Genomic DNA, 20,607 nt, shown 5'->3' with positions numbered 1-20,607 from the left:
TTTCTTGAAGAGCGCTCACCAGGTGGCTTCAGCATTCGAGCAAGTACTCCATTTGAAACCGTTAAGGAATGGCTGACAACTGAACACACCCAGGTTTCCTCCCTTTTAGTTTAAGGTTAAACACAGTGGTAGTCAAGCAAACAGCAGTACTGTTTCAAAAGGTAATCATACAGTGCATTCAGAAAGTATTCAGACCCTTCACTTTTTTCACCTTTTGTTATGTTGCAGCCTTATGCTGAAATCGTTTAAATTCATTTTTTCCCTCATCCTTCCAGAAAAACTTATCCATGAAATGCCACAATAAGCTATTTATACACATTAAATCATGCCCACATTTATATGCTCTAATTAAAAGCAAAGAACAGAGCATTAAAGAGGAACAAGGATATAGACTGCACATGAGTAGATATGTGGAAGAAAGGAAAAAGGTGTGTGGAGGGGTCATTGCAATAGGTAGGGGTGGGTGTGGGAGAAAGCATTCGATGACAACGGGGCAGTACTCTTGAAAGACTGGAGGGAGGAGCATGAGAAAGTCTGTCTCACAAGTAGATGGGTGTTCAGCTTAGAATTGTAAACCACAAGGTGTGGGCTTCTGAAGAAAACCGATGCAACCTGGGGGAGGATGCCGGCAGACGCATGGCCAAGACGATGAGAAGGTGGGCGGATATAGCCAAGAAGTGAGAGAATACAAAATAGTCCATCAACCTGCCAGTCGTGGGTGAAAGGTCGACCAGAGAACACTGCCATCAACTGCCATGGCATGCATATAATAAGCCTTAGTGTTACGTGGTCCCCTCAGTGCATACCAGGTCTCGGTGACCCCCGGACCGTGAGAGGACCTTCGCCAGCAAATAGTATTATATAGGCGCATTCGCCACGCAATCCATAGGAATTTCACCCAGGCGACAACTGATGTGCAAGTATATATTTCCAATGGTAATGATACCAAACACTTTCAAAGACACAACCACGGAGATTTTCCCCGAGCAATCAACAATACACAACCAGGCACCATCAATATTACAACCATGTGAACTCATCTACACAAACTCTAAGATGGCCATCTTAATCTTATACATTCCTCACGTGAGCCCCACTCCTGACTCCCTCCGTGGTCAATGTCTCTCCTCTCCGCACACGGGCGGTTGAACGAGCCCCGGGCGGACGTGCTCTAAACGTGCCGTCTCGGACTGGGGCCGCGGCTGCAGCGCACCTCCTTGCCAAGCCACGGGGCAAACCCAGCGCGGCGTCCAACGTGCGCGAGGCCCCAAGTGCGACTCTTACGCGTCCTTGTAGATGGGCAAAAACCCAGCGCGGCTTCCGACGCGAGCGAGGCCCAACGTGCGGACCCGTACGCGTCTTTGTAGACGGGGCAAACTGTCCCGGACGCTTGGTTTCGTGCACGAACTCACAGTGACTGGACGTGTCCAAAGGTATTTACCGCCCAGGTAACTCCTCTCGCCAGACGTTTCGCAACGGCGCGTTTTCCGCGCAGCGTAAGGTCGATTCCACCTTCTCGTCGTCGCGGGGCGAGGAAGAAGAAACACCGTCCTTTTCTCTCCTCGTGTCTTTTCCCTCCCTTTCCCGTCACTTCCGCTTCCGGCCACTTCCGTTTCCTGCCACTCTTTCAGAAGGGCTCCTGACCCTCCAACCACAACAACTACACAACAACTTAATATACTACACACGGAAGCAAACACCTGCATGGTAATTCACATACATTCACATAAATATGTAACACTCCCCCCCTTCAAGAAAGAAAGTTTGAACCCAGCGAAAACTTTCTTTGCCGGCCAATTTGGAGAAATAAACCAGATAACTCAACCCCCCCCACATTATCAATTCCCCCCGGGCACAGTTATCACTTAAAAATAAAGCCAGTTAAGCCACTCGATAGCACTTTTCCGGGAGGCCAAGCCGAGTATTCACTACATGGATGCCTTTAGGAACGCGGAGTTCACGGTTAGTCCGTGCAGGAAAGTTCTCTACATGGGCGCCTTGAGGAACGTGGAGTTCACGGTTAGTCCGTGCAGGAAAGTTCTCTACATGGGCGCCTTTAGGAACGGCGTTCACGGTTAATTCGTGTAGGAATCTTGGCTCGGCGGCTCCGCCGCCTTCAGTGCTTCAACTTCTCGGAACGTCCCTAATAATTAGGGTGGGACCACTGGTCCCTGTAGTCCCCTGAATACCGGTCTTCTTCTCGGCCACTACTTTGCCAATTCTTCCTTCGGGAGCGGCCGTAACTCAGGGAGCCTCCATAATAATATTGACTGCGGCCACCACCAAAACTACCGCCCAGTTGTCCTCTCCTGTAGACCTCTCGACGCCTACGAAATGCCTTCCCTACTGTTATGGTCCGACCCTCCAAATCCTTGCCATTCCAATTCTTCTCTGCCTCTCTGGCGTCTTTTGTGCTGGCAAACGTGACAAAGCCGAACCCTCTTGACTGTTGCGTTTCCCAGTCTCTTACCAACCGCACTTCCACCAGCGGCCCATATCTGTTGAAGACAGAGGTCAGAACTTCTTCCTCTGTTTTGAAGTTCAGTCCCCCTACAAATAACTTGGCACTTTTGTCACCATCCCGAGCTGGTGTGGTGTTATTTTCCCTGCTGGGCTCTTTCTCAACCCTCAGGTTACCATAAACTTGACCCCCGGCCAAATCATTCCCGAGAACCACAGATACACCCTCTACAGGAAACGTGGCTTGTAAACCGACGGTGACCGGTCCTGACACCAAATCGGACTCCAACTGGATGACCTGAAGGGGAGCACTAACACCGCCCCCGATCCCCTGTAAACGAACACTATCCCCCGTTGCCGTCTCCTCGGACCATGGCAAAATGCCTTCAAGCATTAAAGATTGATGGGCCCCTGTGTCTCTCAATATCCTAACCGGTCTCCGGTTAGTCGAGGCTCCATCCAGTGACACAAACCCCTCGGAAACAAATGGTTGGTAACCCTCTTGATGGCGATTTCTTACGCTAGCCATCGCATTCGGAGTTGTAATAGTCGGACTCCGCTCTGGGTTGTCCCTTTTCATGAGGTAACAACTGGACATCAAGTGTCCAGGTTTTTTGCAAAACGCGCAAGTAGGCCCGGAGGAAAAACTCGGGGTCTGCCTCGGGCCCCCCGAACTATAAGTTTGTCTTGGGCCCGCATCCCTCTGATTTCGAACCGGTGGGGTATCATAGTTGTCCCCATAATCATCTCGAGGCCGCCGCCATGTATGGTCGTTCTCCGCACCTGCTGTTCCCCACCTCCCCTGCGGAGATCTAGGCGAGGAGTTAGGTTCGTGGACCCCTATTCGGTGGGTTAAGGCATAATCATCTGCCATGGTGGCTGCGTCCCACAACTTTGGTACCTTCTTTTCCTGCAGGTACACTTTGATGTCCTCGTGGACACACTGCTGGAATTCCTCCACCAGGATCAAGTCCCGCAATGTCTCGAAGTCTTTCCCGACTCCTTTTGACTCACACCACCGATCAAACATGTTTTCTTTCACTCTGGCAAACTCCACATGGGTCTCACTCTCCCTCTTCCTGGCATTCCTGAATTTTTGCCTGTAAGCTTCCGGAACCAACTCATAGGCCTTGAGGATGTGCTTCTTCAGTACCTCATAATCTGCACATTGGTCCATTGGTAGCGCCGAATAAATTTCCTGAGCTTTCCCCACCAGCACACTTTGTACGAGTATGGTCCAAGCCTCCTCCGGCCAGTTTAATTGTCGAGCCACTTTCTCAAAGTGTGGGAAGAATTTCGCGACTTCCTTTTCACTGAACGGTGGAACCAGCCTCACATGTCTGCCCACATCCCAGGTTTTCTGGTGAGGTGTCGACCCCGTCAGCAAGGGTGGTGCCTCTCCCCGTTCTCTCATTAACTCCAGCTCCTTGAATTTGATTTCTTGCTGAAGCTGCATGTCACGTTCCTTTAATTCCCTTTCCGCTTTTCTCTCCTCTGCTTCGAGGTCCCTTGCAGCTCTCCTTTCCTCTGCTTGTTCCTTTTCTCTTCTTTCCTGGAGTTCTCTTTCCACTCTCCTTTCCTCTGCTTGTTTCTCTTCTCTCCTCTCCTCTGCTTTCCTTTCTTCTTCTGCTCTTTCCTTTTCTGCTTTCCTTTCTTCTTCTGCTCTTTCCTTTTCTGCTTTCCTTTCTTCTTCTGCTCTTTCCTTTTCTGCTTTCCTTTCTTCTTCTGCTAACCTTTCCTGGAGTTCTCGTTCCACTCTCCTTTCCTCTGCTTGTTTCTCTTCTCTCCTCTCTTCTGCTTTCCTTTCCTCTTCTTTTAACCTTTCCTGGAGTTCTCGTTCCACTCTCCTTTCCTCTGCTTGTTTCTCTTCTCTCCTCTCTTCTGCTTTCCTTTCCTCTTCTGATCTTTCCTTTTCTGCTTTCCTTTCTTCTTCTTTGATCCGTTCCTGGCTCCGTAATTGCAACTCCAGTTTCCGGAGCTCCACGTCTTCTGGTTCTTCGGGTAGCCACTCCCAGGCTAACTCGTCCCATGTTCCTAATCCCACCATAGATTGTATCACCGTGGCCTGCAACTCTGCCTTCCTCAAATTAGTTCGGACCTCCAAGTTAAAATGTTTGGCCAATTTCAAGAGATCCGACTTTAGCAACGCTCGGAACTGTGCCTCACTCGGGGTTACCCCAAAGTTCTGTGCCACAAACGCCATGGTGCCTATCGTTAACACCTGTTAACCTTCACCCCAAGACTTTCCCCAATTTCTCAAAAAAAAAAATATTACCAATTAATAATTAATTAATAAATTTTAATTACCAAAAATATTATTATTTTATTATTTTATACACTTTTAGATCCCGGACGTAGACCCAATTGCGAAACCGCAAATCGTAATTTGGACGAGCCCCCAATTCTGTTACGTGGTCCCCTCAGTGCATACCAGGTCTCGGTGACCCCCGGACCGTGAGAGGACCTTCGCCAGCAAATAGTATTATATAGGCGCATTCGCCACGCAATCCATAGGAATTTCACCCAGGCGACAACTGATGTGCAAGTATATATTTCCAATGGTAATGATACCAAACACTTTCAAAGACACAACCACGGAGATTTTCCCCGAGCAATCAACAATACACAACCAGGCACCATCAATATTACAACCATGTGAACTCATCTACACAAACTCTAAGATGGCCATCTTAATCTTATACATTCCTCACGTGAGCCCCACTCCTGACTCCCTCCGTGGTCAATGTCTCTCCTCTCCGCACACGGGCGGTTGAACGAGCCCCGGGCGGACGTGCTCTAAACGTGCCGTCTCGGACTGGGGCCGCGGCTGCAGCGCACCTCCTTGCCAAGCCACGGGGCAAACCCAGCGCGGCGTCCAACGTGCGCGAGGCCCCAAGTGCGACTCTTACGCGTCCTTGTAGATGGGCAAAAACCCAGCGCGGCTTCCGACGCGAGCGAGGCCCAACGTGCGGACCCGTACGCGTCTTTGTAGACGGGGCAAACTGTCCCGGACGCTTGGTTTCGTGCACGAACTCACAGTGACTGGACGTGTCCAAAGGTATTTACCGCCCAGGTAACTCCTCTCGCCAGACGTTTCGCAACGGCGCGTTTTCCGCGCAGCGTAAGGTCGATTCCACCTTCTCGTCGTCGCGGGGCGAGGAAGAAGAAACACCGTCCTTTTCTCTCCTCGTGTCTTTTCCCTCCCTTTCCCGTCACTTCCGCTTCCGGCCACTTCCGTTTCCTGCCACTCTTTCAGAAGGGCTCCTGACCCTCCAACCACAACAACTACACAACAACTTAATATACTACACACGGAAGCAAACACCTGCATGGTAATTCACATACATTCACATAAATATGTAACACTTAGATTCTATCACTTTCAGAGGAGTAAGATAGGAAGCAGCTGCATCGGCCCAGAGATGTTGGCTGAAGGCAATATACACTGCAATGAGATCGAGTGGCTTAGAATAGACCACTCTACGGAGGTTATCGAGGCATCATCTTGCTTTAGGTCCAGGTCAGTAATGTGGTCCAACAAACAGATCAGATCAACAGTGACAGATCAAGGCCAATGAGCTCCAGATTTGGGGTTCTTCAAAAGATGACTTTGGGTTTCCAGAATTGAAAGATGTGTTCCAGGTAGTTGACCAGTGACTTATTCAACCCCCACCCCTCCCACCACAGTTCCACTTGCCCCTCCAAATTAGAGATGGATGCTACAGCAACTTGCCTCTCTAAAGTAAGGTATCCTGTTCTGTAAGCGTGGCACCATCCACAAAATTGTACAAATTTTGCAGGGAAGCAGACTGATCATTAGTGCTTTGTAGACCATGGAAAAGGTCAGGCCGAAAATGCTGACATGTGGAATGGAAGCTTCAAGAGAGAGACTTGGAGATAATACAACAAGAAGATATCATGCAGAGCACGCTACTCGCAAAATCCATGCCTTCCCCCACCCCCCCCCCCCCAAAAAGGTTTGCCATCGATCCATCAAATTGTCCATTTCATCAAGATGAAAATTGACAAGATCAATTCTCGGGTCAGCAAGACGAAAAGTGACAATTTTTCAGATGAAAATTGATTTCAGAAGAATGAATGAATGATCGTTTTAAGGCCATTTTCCCCACAGAGCGGGGGTTAGCCTTGCGGGCCCCATGACAATCATGGTTCCCTGTTTGAGGCAATGTTTTTGTGGCCGGATGCCCTTCCTGACACCAACCCTTGGTCACGCTCTTACGATGTGCAGGGATACGGTGTACCTATTCTAAATCAGGGTACACACCGTGATCATTGATCATGATTTTAGAAGCTTGACCTCAAATTGACCTTGGACCTTTTGACCTCAAAAATTGTTGGTTTACCGATTTAGTGAAAATGTACAAATGCTGTTCAAATTAAAAGTCAATCGGATGAAAAATGGAGATTTTAGAAATTAGATCTCCACATGACCTTTGACCTCAAAACCAATCGGCTTCTCAATTGTGACGACCTCTACAACTCGGTGAAGCTTCATGACGATCGGTTTAGAATTGTGAACTGTAGGTGAGTGACAAACAGAATCACAAACACAACAGACCAATATACTTGAAAAATATTCGATTTTGCAAGTAATAGAGGAAGCTAGACATGCTTATATATGCACACTTTCACTTCCTTCTTTCTCTTGCTGTGATTTACCTTGAAAAGTACAGAACAAAAAGCTTCGGTTAATCTTAAGTCATGTTTGTTTTTGTGTATTTTAAAGTTCTGTAGTACCAAACATCCGCTCATTTTTTTCCTCTCCACAAGCACGCGATTCGTGGAAGAACAAGGTTGACCTGACAGTGGAGTAGTGGGGCAACGATTGGGCACGACAAGCAAGGGAATGAACGAACGGGTAAAGAGGCGTGGAGGAAACAAACAAGTAAGGGTGATAACACGAGGTGGTGGTTCACTACCTGCATGAGCCATGGAGAGAAGGAAGAATGGGAAAGAACCACATCTGGTAGGCGGTTATATTCCATCAAGGTTTATAATGCAAAGAGCTGACATTCTGATAATGAATTTAAATTTCAGATCAATTCAAGTGATACAAGGGCTGGGAGGATGGCCTAGGGGTACACGCAATCACCTCCAAGCTGTCTAGCCTCGATTTGAATCCTGACCCAGCTATAAACTGGCATCCTGGTGTTTCACGGGAAGGGTGATTCAATGTATGTGCCGTCCCTGGGTTGGTCGTTAAACTGGGCATCCCGTCTGTCAGAATTAGTTGGTGGACAGTAAAGATCGTACGGTGCCCTTTGTGAAAAGTAGGTGAGCTGTTGTTGCCACCCTAAACAAATTACAAATTTCGGCACTGACTTCCTGGGTTGGAGTGGCGACCTGACCAGGATTGTAACCGTAGCCAAGAAACCCTATTTTTTTTGCGACAGCAGAACCAATCTGTATAAAGCACGGTACGTCATATCGTGGCTGAGAAAAGAAAGGAGATGCTGGAATTCCAAAGAAATTCTAAAAACGTATTGTAACTCACCTCCCTGTTTAGTCCAGACTTCATGGTGCTGATCATTCCAGTTTCACCGTTAATGGTGAACATTTCCGGGAAAGGTGTTTGGGGCTTTTGCGACAAGATCGAGTAACGAATCATTGCATTTGCTGTTTTCGGATCATCCTTGTCCTCAGCTCTTACAGCAAAGACGTTTGTACCTTGGAAGGAAACAATCACAAAATTTAATTCCGGTATGTACGACGAGTCAAATACAAGGTTAGAACTTTAATCGAGTATAGGACAATCACATTTTGCCAAAAGATAGTCGATTGTGGAATATCAACAATACCCAAGACAATAAGGTGGACATCTAGCTTGGATGTCCTATAGGGACTCATCTACATTATCTTACTATAATTCACCAAATGTCCGTCCGTCCGTTCGAAGGTACCGCAAAAACGGCTCAACTGATCGCAATGATATTTTGGGTGGGTATTCCTGGGACACCTGGGAGTAAAATAGGCTATATTCTTTTTCCAATTTTTCCAATTTTCCAGTTTTTCCAAACACGATGGAAGAATATTTACCGATATGAACAGTGATATGGCTTTTGTTGAAATTCTACAAATACTGTTTATTCTACGTACCAGGAGAGAGTGGATCGATTCCTGATGAACTCTTCCTATATAAACGTGCGGCTCCGAAGTAACATGGCAGCGTGTGCAAAGCGACTGAGAAACAGGTGTAGCGGCCACTTCTGTTTTGCAGAATTCAATCATTTTTCAAAATGGGCGCCATGTACTGTTTAGATTTTGATGATTTGCGTGTAATATGATTCAACAGATGTTTATATCAATTGTTTAAAATTTTAAAAAGCCTTCAATTTATGATATTTTGCCTTTTCATTTGGGCCTCCCAAATGAAGCCCCGCCCATAGAGCGGGTACCGTTGCTAGTCATATAAAACGGAGAAAGAGGGAAATGGGTATGATGAGAAAAAGGAGAAGGTGGCATATGCCATAAAACAGGTGCACTGACCAGGAACACCACCACTACTACAAATGTGAGACAAGTGCCTTCAAGTAGGGCAACAATTGAAGAAATACTCATGTACACCATTTTAAATAAAAAATCATGACAAATGTGAACTGGTAGAGAGCAAACACTGACATGGAACCCTCCAATAGCTTCTGTACAGTAGCAAGGGACCAGAAATCTCATTCTTCCCTCCAGGGATTCAAGACAGCTGTTCAATACCATCTCAGATCATCCACCATCCATGCCCATGACCTTTCCGACCTTTATATACCCTCCCCAAGCACACCTTTCCAGGTTTGGCAAATGCCTCTCCATCCCCCATCCTTCCTCTTGGTTTTTATTTTTATTTTTTTTAGTTCCATTTCTGCTTCCCCAATTTTGCCTTACACTTGTGATCGAGCGATCAAATCTATACCCAGCTGGTTTATCCCGAGTGTCGTCCCTGTTAATTGGGCCTTGTGACCTGTTCGTTGTATACTCAAGCTTATGGTAATGCGATTTATGATGACGTCAGCTCTGCTTGGTGGAAAGGACTTGCCTCACGTGACGCGCTGTGAAGCTTAATGAAGCTATTGCTATTGGGACTCCAGCGAAGCATCCTGTGGAATGAATAATCCATAAAGTGTTGATGAATATTCGGGGGGTGGAGGGATAATAGTGGTAAGTTGACGTGCAAGGAAGTTTGACTTAAATCGTCGCCAATTTGGTTTCTGGCCTGTGCAGCTAGGTCGTGCGCATTTCACATGTGCTTGCCGAAGTGGCACGCGGGTTTATAGTTTGACTTTTGCTATTTTATTGCTTATTCCTATTATCTGTAGAATTCACCATTTTTGTGCCATTCATTTTTACAATGCTCCTTCTTTGTCATTTATTTAACAGTTGACCATGAGGAACATAGCCATGTAGTGTAACTATGTGTGTTGAAATAAAAGTCATCAAGTTTGCTCATGCGTATTACAACCCGAACCCAACAAGTTGCCCTCTGAACGTACACTTCCCGTCTAAGTCTACCTCCATTTTGTCCATCTACCCTGCTTTTGGCATGTTCCCCCACCATTTTTTTATTGTTCGTTTTGTATGCAGAGTCGAGGCTCGTGTAAGAGCTAACACGTTAAACATGAAAACATACACAGACGCATAAAACATGCAATAAAGGGAGCGGGAGACAAGAGGGGGGGGGGGGAGGGGGGGGGGAGGAGAATACAAGCACAACAACTGTCGAGAACAGGGACGTCGGTAGATCTGTGGTAGGGAGAGGGTGGGGTACATGTTATAAAGCAAATGAACACTACCAGGGAGTTTAGGGAAGAAGTTAGAGATTGAAAGAGGCGGATTTAAGGTGTTTTAACGGGGGTAGAAAAGATCAAGGTTTTGGATGGGGGAAGATATGAGATGGTGGTGAACAGCTATTTTAAAGACCTGGAGGGAGGAGTGGGATTGAAGAGGGGTGTGAGAGTTTGTTCCTTAAGGCAGGAGTAAAGAGGAATGAAAGAGTGAAGGTGAGCAGAGTCTTGATTTTTGTAGTTTCACCAGAAAAGGGTTTCTGGCAGATCTTGTGTGTCCTGAAGGAATATTTGTGTGACAAAGCACAGAGCAGGGGCAGGGGGAGCTAGACCGGAGAAGGGTCGGCAGAAGAGAGAAAACCTCTTTCCACCATTCTTTGGTCTGTCCTGGCCCATTCTGTGTTATATCTTTTCCACAAGCAGAGACTATCAAATTTTTTTTTGCACCTAGATACAAAATTGCCATCACATGCCAGAGGGAGAATACAAGCTTGAGGAAGTTTGTAGACATCCAAAACGACCTGAGGATAATTCTGCTCTTTTCTTTTGGTTTCAGAATAGGTAGTGTAGCGCCACACGCTAACATTAGTCAGTTGGCCATGCTTTCACGTTTTTTTCCCCACACCAGCCAATTTTTAGCCATGCACAACGTAGGTTTCCCTAAACTTGTGTTGCGGCATTAGCCCACTTGCCATGCTTTCCAACTGCAGGTTGGCAAGGCAGAAATTTTAGCCTCGTCTACTTCGGATCTTTAACCAACAACTAATAATGACAGCAGACAGGACATCCAGTCTAAAGTCCATCCGAGGGATGGCACACTCATGATGCAGCATAGTGCCCGCAAAGCATCAATCCAAACATTTACAGCCAGACCAAGAATAAAGTCCAATCCAAGGATTAGTACACCTTCTCTGCACAATCCTATTGGATGGACAAGTTATTTTGCACTTTAGGCTTAGCTACAAACTGTAAAAAATAACCACCCATTGATAAAATGTGGGTCAGCATGAAGGCTTCAGACACCTTTGTGACAATGCCACACATCCCTTCCCCTTTTCTCCCAGTGGAGAATCAATCCACAGACATTTGATTGCCCCACCAATATCCCCTCCAACCCCCCTCCCCCAAACAAAAGAAAAGGTTGTCCTGGCAAACTTCCTCATGGGGTTATGATACAAGCATGCATGCACGCACACCTCTTCCTAAAAACTATAAACATCCAATCTTCCCACCTGGTGTTGATCCTTCCACCACAAAGCCGTCAAAAGTATTCTTTATGAACTCAGGCAAGTGATCATTGATGTCCAACACATTGATTATGATCTCCACTGGTTCTTCCGCTGTGCTCCCATCAACGCCTACTGCGTGTGCCTGAAGCTGGAGGGGGGATAGAAAAAATGATAATTTAAAATTGAAAGTGCACTTCACCCTCCAGGACAACACCTGCTCAGTCATGCCACCCAATGACAAGGTTATGATGAACACCCACATCCTCTTCCGCACATGCAAACCAAACATTCCCCATTACGTTACCTTGTATTCTGAGCAATGTTCCCAATCCAGCATCGCTGTAACGCTAAGTTTTCCTGTCTTCGCATCAACAATGAACAAGCCTTCAGGGTTCTGGTCAGCTCCAGGCCCAGTAATGCTGTACCTCACCTCGACCGGTTCATCAGATTTAAGCTGGAACAAGCATGGAAACGCTACTAAAGTGCATTCAGAGCACTTCAACATAGGCAGAACCAATAAAATGCATCTTTGTTTCTTTAAATCCATCACATTTTAAGATTGGCCAATTGGAGGGAAAATAAAGAAAACAATACACTGGTTGGCAATCTTGCACACAAACAATTTCAGACTGCCAATCATTAATTTGGTCCAAATCGTTTGATACATGCCTCCAATCCAAGAAGCACATTCAAGGAGCTCTATCGTACGATTATATGCTTGCTCAGTCGACAACTTCAAGTACGTAAATACTTACAGGGACCAGAAACTTTGGGAAAGGACCCATGGAATGCTCCGGTTCATTAATTGGCGGGATGACCCAACTACGCTTTTGCCTCCTGCGATGTTTGGAGTGCAGAACCACCTCATCAGTTTGATTAAAAACCACAGTTGGTGCGTCATGTCTGTGTTCCTATGAAAACAACAAAAACAACCAAAACAACTTCATATTCACCACCAATTTCAATGTCTTCCTCCCACTCCAACTATTAAAATACCAGCATATTTTGCACCTTTTCCAAATGATGTTTGTGATGTTTATTGTGGTGCCTTCGAGCCAGTTTCATGACCGCAGTCCACTGCATCTCGCCAGGTGACTGGGATACGTCCACAAACAAACGCAGGCCCCAAAGCGGCACCTCCAGAGTGGCCTTCGACACCAGCCAGCCGGCTTCATCCACCTTAAAGTTGTCGTCAAAGACTTTGTATCCAATGTTCGATCCACCACATGACTCAAATGGAACTGCAAATAACCAATGGCGGTTCATCAGGTCATTCACAACATTGACCACAGACAATACCAACTACCCACTTTTCAGAGCATCAGTTTTTTTTTGTTTTTTTTTTACCCCCAACATCCAATAACAATTTTAATGATTGATCACCTCCACTGTAGCTTTTGTGTTCAAGGAAAAGCCTGCAGGCCTTTGAACCAACCTACTCATATTAGTGGTAGGAGCACAGTATTGGAGCATGTGACAGTGAAGCATCTGAAGGTGGTAGTACATACGAGGGGCCAAGCAGCATCACAGTGCCAGGAAACTATAGGTAAAGCTAATATATGGTTTTGGGTTGTATTTAGAGATAAATTTTATGAAACAAAAGAGGTAGTGATAACTGCACATGATTTCATCGAGACCTCACGAGAACATTCTGTGCTGTTTTGGTCACGTCTTATCAAGTCCATAGCAGCCGTCGAGGGGGTTTAGTGTAGAGCAATTACATTCATTCCAGGGCTAGCTTGACTAAGCTATGAGAATTGGCTGAAGAAGACAGGGCTATGGATTAGAAAGGAGGCGATTAGATATGGATGTTTTAAGATAACTCGTGTGACTCGGCGCACACTGCGCGCCTCACCACACGTCGTTTCAGAGGGTTAGGCATCTTTGACTATTTCGGTGTCTTCATGATGTTTTGGATCTTCAGGGCCATTTAGGTCTTCAGTCTTTTGGATCCTCTGGCCCTTTAAGGGTATTTTGGATCTTTGGGGTGTTTTGGGTGTTTTGGTTCTTTGTAGTCTGCGGGGTCTTTTGGGTATTTTATATCTTCGGGGCCATTTGGGTTTTGAGTGTCTTTTTGAGAGTCTGGGCCTTCAAGAGTATTTTGGGTCTTTGGGGGTATTTTGGGTCTTCAGGGTCTTGGGGTAATTAAAGGGTCATCAAAGGTCTGAGGGGTCTCAACAGTCTAAACGTAATTAATAGGGTTAATTAAGTGTGAATTTTATTTGAAGAAGAAGAAGACGTTTGCGTCGCATATAAACAAACATTTAACGACATAACTACATAACCATATACGTTTATAATGAATGAATGAATACGATATATGAATAAGGCTTGCGATACAGTGTCATCCCTTGAAAACGATCAATGGACTCCCCAATATTCGCTGTGTTCACGGTTTCAATTATGCTGCGGTAATGTGGAACCCTGGTGTTGGGCTAGCGGCTAGGGTGCCGGCTTAGGATCCTAGGATCCTGGGTTCGAATCCCGGTCGATTGCTGAATTAACGCCAGGGGGGTTGACTCAGCCTGTCATCCTTCCGAGGTCGGCTAATTGAGTACCAGTTCACTGGTAATTCCCTGTTTGTCGTTAAAGGCGGCAAAAAGGGTTGGCGTCAGGAAGGGCATCCGGCCGTAAAACATTGCTTCAAAAAGGGGACCAAAAAAAACAACAACAACCACGGTGCCCGAAAAAGGCCAACCCCCACTTGCGGGGAAAAATGGCCTCTAAAGGTGGTTATTTAATGTGGAGGCGTTTCATGGATATGAATCATGCTTACAATATAGTGTCAGTGTACCCAGAGGTAAAATGTCAAGTGTACCCCGGAGTGATGTGAACGGAGTCGGCAAGCACGATATGTTCCTGGGTGTCATGAGTTATCCACCGATTGCGTTTCTCGTCACAGTGAGGTCGAAAGAAAAAGAAACGTATCCAGAGGTGTGGGAAAATAACGTTAGGCGGGAGACCAAAACTGAAAATTCTGGAGACCAAAGCTGAAATTGGAAAAACAATATAGCCTATTTTACTCCAGGGGGTCCCAGGATTACCCACCCAAAATATCGTTGCGATCGTTTCAGCCGTTTTTGCGGTACATGGGACCGGACGGACGGACAGACGGACATTTGGTGAATTATAGCAAGATGAATGATATGAACAAAAGTGCAGAAGAGTTACTTAGCAGAAGGAACAGCGATAGGACCATGAGGCCACAGCCCGAGTGTAACGAAGAGGTGAGTTAGGACTATAGTAAGGCAAGGGTCCTTTCACTCATAAGTCAATGTTGAGAAGAGTCTTCCTGGAAAGGTAGTGGCAGTAGAAACAGTAGATTGGTTTAACCTGTACTAATTAGGTACACACAAGAAGCATTGTGGATGAAGGGGTACGTGAACTGGGAGGTAGCTCAAGTATGGATCGGTGAGCAAGTGCAGTGACTGATGTCTGCGAAAGTCTCGTCAAAAAAATGAATGTAGCTGTTTGATCATCCCTTGGCAGACAACCAACATTTGGTGATGACCCTAAACCTGCTGCGCGCACACACACCCCTCTCTCTCTCTCTCTCTCTCTCTCTCTCTCTCTCTACTGCTCCTCTCCACTGCTCCTCTCCCTCCCTTATCCGAGTGAAATAGAGTAGATAAAATTATAGATTTCAAAATGTAGTGTTTACGAGGTGTCAAATAGATGGGCCAAATGTCTTCCTCCCATGTCCAAGTTCCTCGCATATATCAAAGAATCACACAACTGTGTGACACTTCAATTTAAATGGTCTGAAAGTGCTAAAAGCATCTCAGTCACTGGGTTTATGACTACAGCTACCTCTTAAAAGCAATTGGAAGAAGATTTGCTCTGTTGCAGCTTCGAAAACAATCGACTTTCTGTAACAACTTGTGTGCAGTCACAAGAATAAGCAGGAAGTTAAAGCATTGGGCAGAGAAAAATAAAGATCACGATGTAACTAAAGCAGCATGGAACCATACTTACTTCCATGCCAATTATTTATTTATTTATTTTTACACGCACATTTTTTTTTTTTTTTTTTTTAAAGAAAGCCAAACTTTTTGAGAACAAGCTAGTTTGCTTCCTCAGAGGCGTTAAGAGCAGTGGTGACCGCGTTACATTACGTTACCTTCCCAGCTCTCAAATTCTTCAAGCAATCTGTCCGAGACACAAAGGTCTGTCCCTCCATTGCAGACCCACACCTCTCCCATTCCAACAGGCAATATTGGCCCTACATTTTGTTGAGTACCCCTGCAACTGTTCGTGTGTGCATTTCATTTGGTCTTCATTGACTTGTTTAACATTTGTCTCGAATACATAGTTAGGTGAGGTTAAAGTTATGTTAGGGTGACATAAAATATGCCATGGGAATGCATAGCTCCACCATCCCACAGATTTACACATTATATCGATGGGAACATCTTTGTTTAAAGGTGCACTTTCTAGGAACGCTTCCACAACGCTTGCTGTAGTGCGTTTTAAATTAACAATTATACAATTTATTTCAGAAAATATCACTTTGCACAAAAACTTCATTTATGCAATTCAATGCCTTAAACCATAGGTTCAATGCAATGCTTTAAATCATTCTGATGCCAGTCGATATGCCTCTGTCCACTTTTTCTACATCATTATACATACTTATACCAAGTTTGATTTAAATCCCTTCAGCTGTTCTCAACACAATTTTACCTGTCATGACTTCTGATGCCAAAATCTAATCAGTTCATCTTTTCATCATAATATATTGTTGCGGATCTCCAGGAATGGGGAGGTACCCAAGGTGGGTGAGGCCTAGACCCCTTCTCAGTCCACGGGTCCGTCGACCGCGACTAAGCTCGCATTCGGCGGATTGCCAAGCAACTTCAGCCACTGAGCCCGCAGCTGCGAGTGGAAGGGTTGGCGGTCACAACCCGGATACCCTCGGACACCTGCAGCTGTGAGGACGGGGACTGAACCCTGCACAAGTCACACTTATTCGACGCCCGAGCGGTTGTGCGTTGCGTGACCCGTGCCGTTACACTAAGCATACTTCGGACCCAATTGAGCTGTTTTAATTCGGGCGATGCTCGGTCAATGAATGGAAAATGACAACGACGTTCAGGTTGGAAGTACCAAACACAGTATTTAATTACAGGTATGTACAGAACAGAGCCAAAGCACAGAACCTTAGCATCCTTACCTATATTCCCAGCCAAGGGCCCTCATTCGTTCGGGGAAGGGGGAAAGGGTAATGCGGGGGAAAGCACGGCCGCTTCTTGGCTCGGCCGGATTCGTGCAGCTTGCCCGGATGGGCTCAGTCGTGCAGCGAATGTGCGAGGATCGGCTCAGCAGACGCGCACACAGGGCTGCCCGCTCAGCCGATCAGCACGGTGGACGAAAACACCAGGAATCGCTCCAATCCAAGGCGCCAACAGTAGGAGACGATCGCGGCAGGAACGAAGAGCGATGACGAACCAGGAGCAGGAACCAGAGGACCGAGCACGAGCACGAGCAAGAGAGTAGGAGCCGGACCCGAATGTCTTATGGGCTGGGTTTTTATAAACACCCAAACCCCTTCCTGAATGTTCCATGGGTCTCAATTGGTGGCCAGGGGATGATGTGACATGTGACAGCTCCTCATTGGCCACCCTTGGTCACTCCCCCCTGCCTTCCCTTTAGCTCCCATTGGTTGCTTGCTGCCCCCTCCTCCCAGGAATGTCTCGTTTCTCCTTCAGGGAAGGTTCTGTTCCTCCTTCGGGCCTGCAGGGCCTCGTCTATTCCCATGACGAGGCAATGTAGGCTGCAACGAGGCCTACAATCATCCTGCCTGACAACGCATTATTTGCTTTCTTTCTAAACACTGGAAAGGGCCTATGCTTTGCATTTAATAAATAACTAACTACTGGAGGCTACATGTTGTGGTGTAACTAACTATAGGGGGGTTGCCTTTATTCGCAAAACCGTAACAATATTGTTGCGGTTTTGAGAGTGTACATATAACATCATTAAAGGCTAAAGGTTTGCCCCCTAGTTAGTCCACAAGCAACACGTAGGCCCATTTAGGATATTAGTTATGTCATAGTCTATGTGAGTATAAGGCCATTTCCCTAGTAACATCTGCGGTGTAAAAGGAATAAGATAGGCCCCTTTCATTTTGCCTCCACCCTCCAAATCTACCTCGTTGGGCAGAATCCATCCCGTGCCCCATTTTGGCTACTGCACCTCGCATTAGAATGCTCCCTAGTCAAATGACACGAGGTGGGCCTGAGAGAGGGAGGAGCGCGGCGTCGAGGTTGAAGCGGGGGAGACAGCAGTGGTAAGGGCCCCCAGCCAATCAGGGCCTGGGTGACATGGCGTCAGGGGCGTGGGAAGGGCGTGCCTATAAAAGCCAACGCACAAAGCTCTTGAGAGGACTTGCACGATTTGCGCTTTGTATGAGGAATGGTTGAAGCAAAGGGCTGAGGACTTCTGCGGGAGAGGCGCTTTGTGAAGGACTGGAAGGAATTGCGCCTTGCATACGAACTTGTATTGGGAGCGCATATAGCGCCGGTCCAGTTATTACGTATGCAACCACGCCAGCGTAACCACCAAGCCCAGCTTACCTTTTGCCCCGCATTTAATTCCGTGTGCGCCAACGACCCGCGGGGAGCTTCTGCCACCCTGACCATCTTCGCGGCGCGAGTCGGGGACAGGGGCGAACTGCCTGGACGCCATTCCTGGACCATCAACCTGACCATCTACAACCCCGTGTGAGTGTGAAACGGGCCTGTTGTCCTGGGATAAGTATAAGACTGTATAAGGCTGCACTGTGTGTTCTTCTTCTTCTCATTGTACATAGTGTAATAAACCAACTGTTATTCCTTGTTTCTTCCTGATTCAACCGTATCAGTGATTTCCTCCATTGGGTAAGCGTGGCAGGATAGGAACCGCTCGGATCGGGTTTAGCCATTGATAACGGCTCGGGTCACGGTTCGCTATCGCTCGGCGTTTCCACCTATAACCGTGATTCGGGCGGGGCTTATTTCCTTGCTTCCTAGGCGGCGTTGGTACTTAGGTAATAGGAATTCGGCCTACAACCCTATTTAACGCCGCCCGGAAGGAACGTCATAGCCCCGGATCCCGTCGGCTAGTCAAAGACAAGGGGACTAACCCCCTACCCCCCCCCCCCCCCGGGAAAGGCAGACGGTGAGATCCGCAACAATATACTTGTACCAAGTTTGGTCAAAATCCCATCACTGGTTCACAAGTTAGTGCAGTAACAGAATTCTTACCTAATGGGACCTCTGACCTCATGACCCCAAAATCTAATCAGTTCATCGTTGTGTCATAATACATACCTGGACGAACTTTGGTCAAAATCCCATCAATGGTGCACAAGTTATCATGGCAACAGGATTTTTACCGAGCATGACCTGACCCCAAAATCTCATCAGTTCATATTTACCTCATGATACATACCTGCACCAAGTTTCACTTGGATCCCTTCAGCCTTTCTCAAGTTATGGCGGAAACGAAAAACTATCACTGATGCACGGAGGGGCAACGCAAAAACAATCCCTCTGGCGTCGGCAGAGGCATAAAAAGTTGAACTGCCACGGGGATTTGTAAAACTACACAAACACCAACAGCTTGGCCCCACATAATGTCTTCGATCAAGTGGGGAACAGATTTGCTACAAGTTGCTGGTCTCTAATCACTCAAAACAAAGTCACCAATTGTTACGACAGACCTTTATCAGAAGAAAATAGACAGTCCAACAGTCTTTGGATAAATTCTTCAAAGTCGAACTAAAGCAGGAAAATAAGTGACAAGAGTCTACACATCGTATTACCTACAGTTTCATCCAAGGATAATTTGGTCCCACAACTCCACCGCACTACAAGCATGCTTCACAACCATCTGATTATACATGAAAGGGTGGAGCACTAGCCTTTATACATTTGAAGTCACATTTTCCAGAAATGCAACTCTCAAGTTCAGCAGGCCAGAAATGGGTAGCTATATGGCCATAAAAGCGGTAGTCTGAAAATGTCCTCAACGGGGGAAATAAATATATATTTGTAAAACCTGGACAGCAGATGGCGACAAAAACAAACTAGAAAGGCACTCAGTAGTGCGCATACCTCTGCGAGGCTGAACAGATTTGAATGAACAAAAGTTTACTTTTTGTATGCCACCGATTGGATTTGACCTGAACCAGAATCCAATTGGCTTGTTCTTTCCACCTAACAGACTCATCCACTTCGTTTTGGCAAAATCCTTCCATAACTGATATATCGTGTTATGTAATCGTTTTTAGCCCCGTCATTCAATGGTGAACAATCACAAAAAAATTATCGGATCCCCATCCGGATCTTCACTAAAGTTGAATCAATTCGCCCTCGTCACACACCCAACCTGTCCACCAAGTTCCGTCCGAATCTGTCCACAACTTTTTGATATATCCTGTTCACAGACAAAGACAAACAAACAAAGTCAGGGGTGAAAACAACCTCCATCCACCTTCTGTGGCAGGGGTAACAAAGAAAATCATTCTGAATTGATATAGAACAGTGAGTGAACCCTTTTGCCACATCAGGTTCTGACTAACAGAGGATGCTTGTTTGCCACAGTTGTTGCCAACAGGTACGATTTCACATGATGAAAAAGACTGGCCAGGGTCATCAAGGAATGGGGGAGTTGGGGGGGGTTGGGGGGGAAGAAGGGACTGCTGGTTAAGTTTAAGGCCAGGGTTAAGAGCTGCTACTTTGCTCAGCATTTTAAAAGGGTAGAGCATGGACAAACAACCATAGGTTGGCATTCACAGCACAGGCCTTTTATGGGCCCAATGTTTCCTCCCACATCAACGCTCATTGTAGGGGAACTCGTTATTGTTACAAAGCGTGCTTACTCGTCGCTCCGCTGATGCTTTAATCAAGAGATGGCGTGTTGTAACTCAAACAATATTGCAAGTCTATATGTTAGTGTAAATGAGAATGTAAAATGAAAAACACAATCACTTTGAGAAGTATTGTGTAATTTTCAAAAAAAAAAAAAAAAAAGGGTATAAACAGCAACTGCGAAAGATGACCCGTTACCAATTATTCGGTGAGTATGACAAGCTAGCCTGTTAGAACACTGCAACTATAGACAATCTAGATGGTTCAAGACATGTT

The 20,607-nt window shown here is 46.3% G+C and overlaps 1 protein-coding gene across 1 annotated transcript in view; it reads right to left on the bottom strand.

Moving 5' to 3' along the window:
- LOC137434522 (cadherin-2) overlaps nt 1-20,607 on the bottom strand; it is a 44,960-nt gene that overhangs the window by 10,150 nt on the left and 14,203 nt on the right. The window contains exons 3-7 of the mRNA XM_078785627.1: nt 12,491-12,720; nt 12,235-12,390; nt 11,784-11,933; nt 11,483-11,627; nt 7,976-8,148 (exon numbers count right to left, since the gene is read on the bottom strand). Of these exons, the coding sequence (XP_078641753.1) occupies nt 7,976-8,148; nt 11,483-11,627; nt 11,784-11,933; nt 12,235-12,390; nt 12,491-12,720 (854 nt within the window). The remainder of the gene's footprint in view (nt 1-7,975; nt 8,149-11,482; nt 11,628-11,783; nt 11,934-12,234; nt 12,391-12,490; nt 12,721-20,607) is intronic.

The sequence above is a fragment of the Myxine glutinosa genome, chromosome 10, assembly GCF_964187855.1.
Source record: "Myxine glutinosa chromosome 10, kmMyxGlut1.1, whole genome shotgun sequence".
Taxonomy (NCBI): Eukaryota; Metazoa; Chordata; class Myxini; order Myxiniformes; family Myxinidae; genus Myxine; species Myxine glutinosa.
This window is presented reverse-complemented; position numbering and strand designations above follow the sequence as displayed.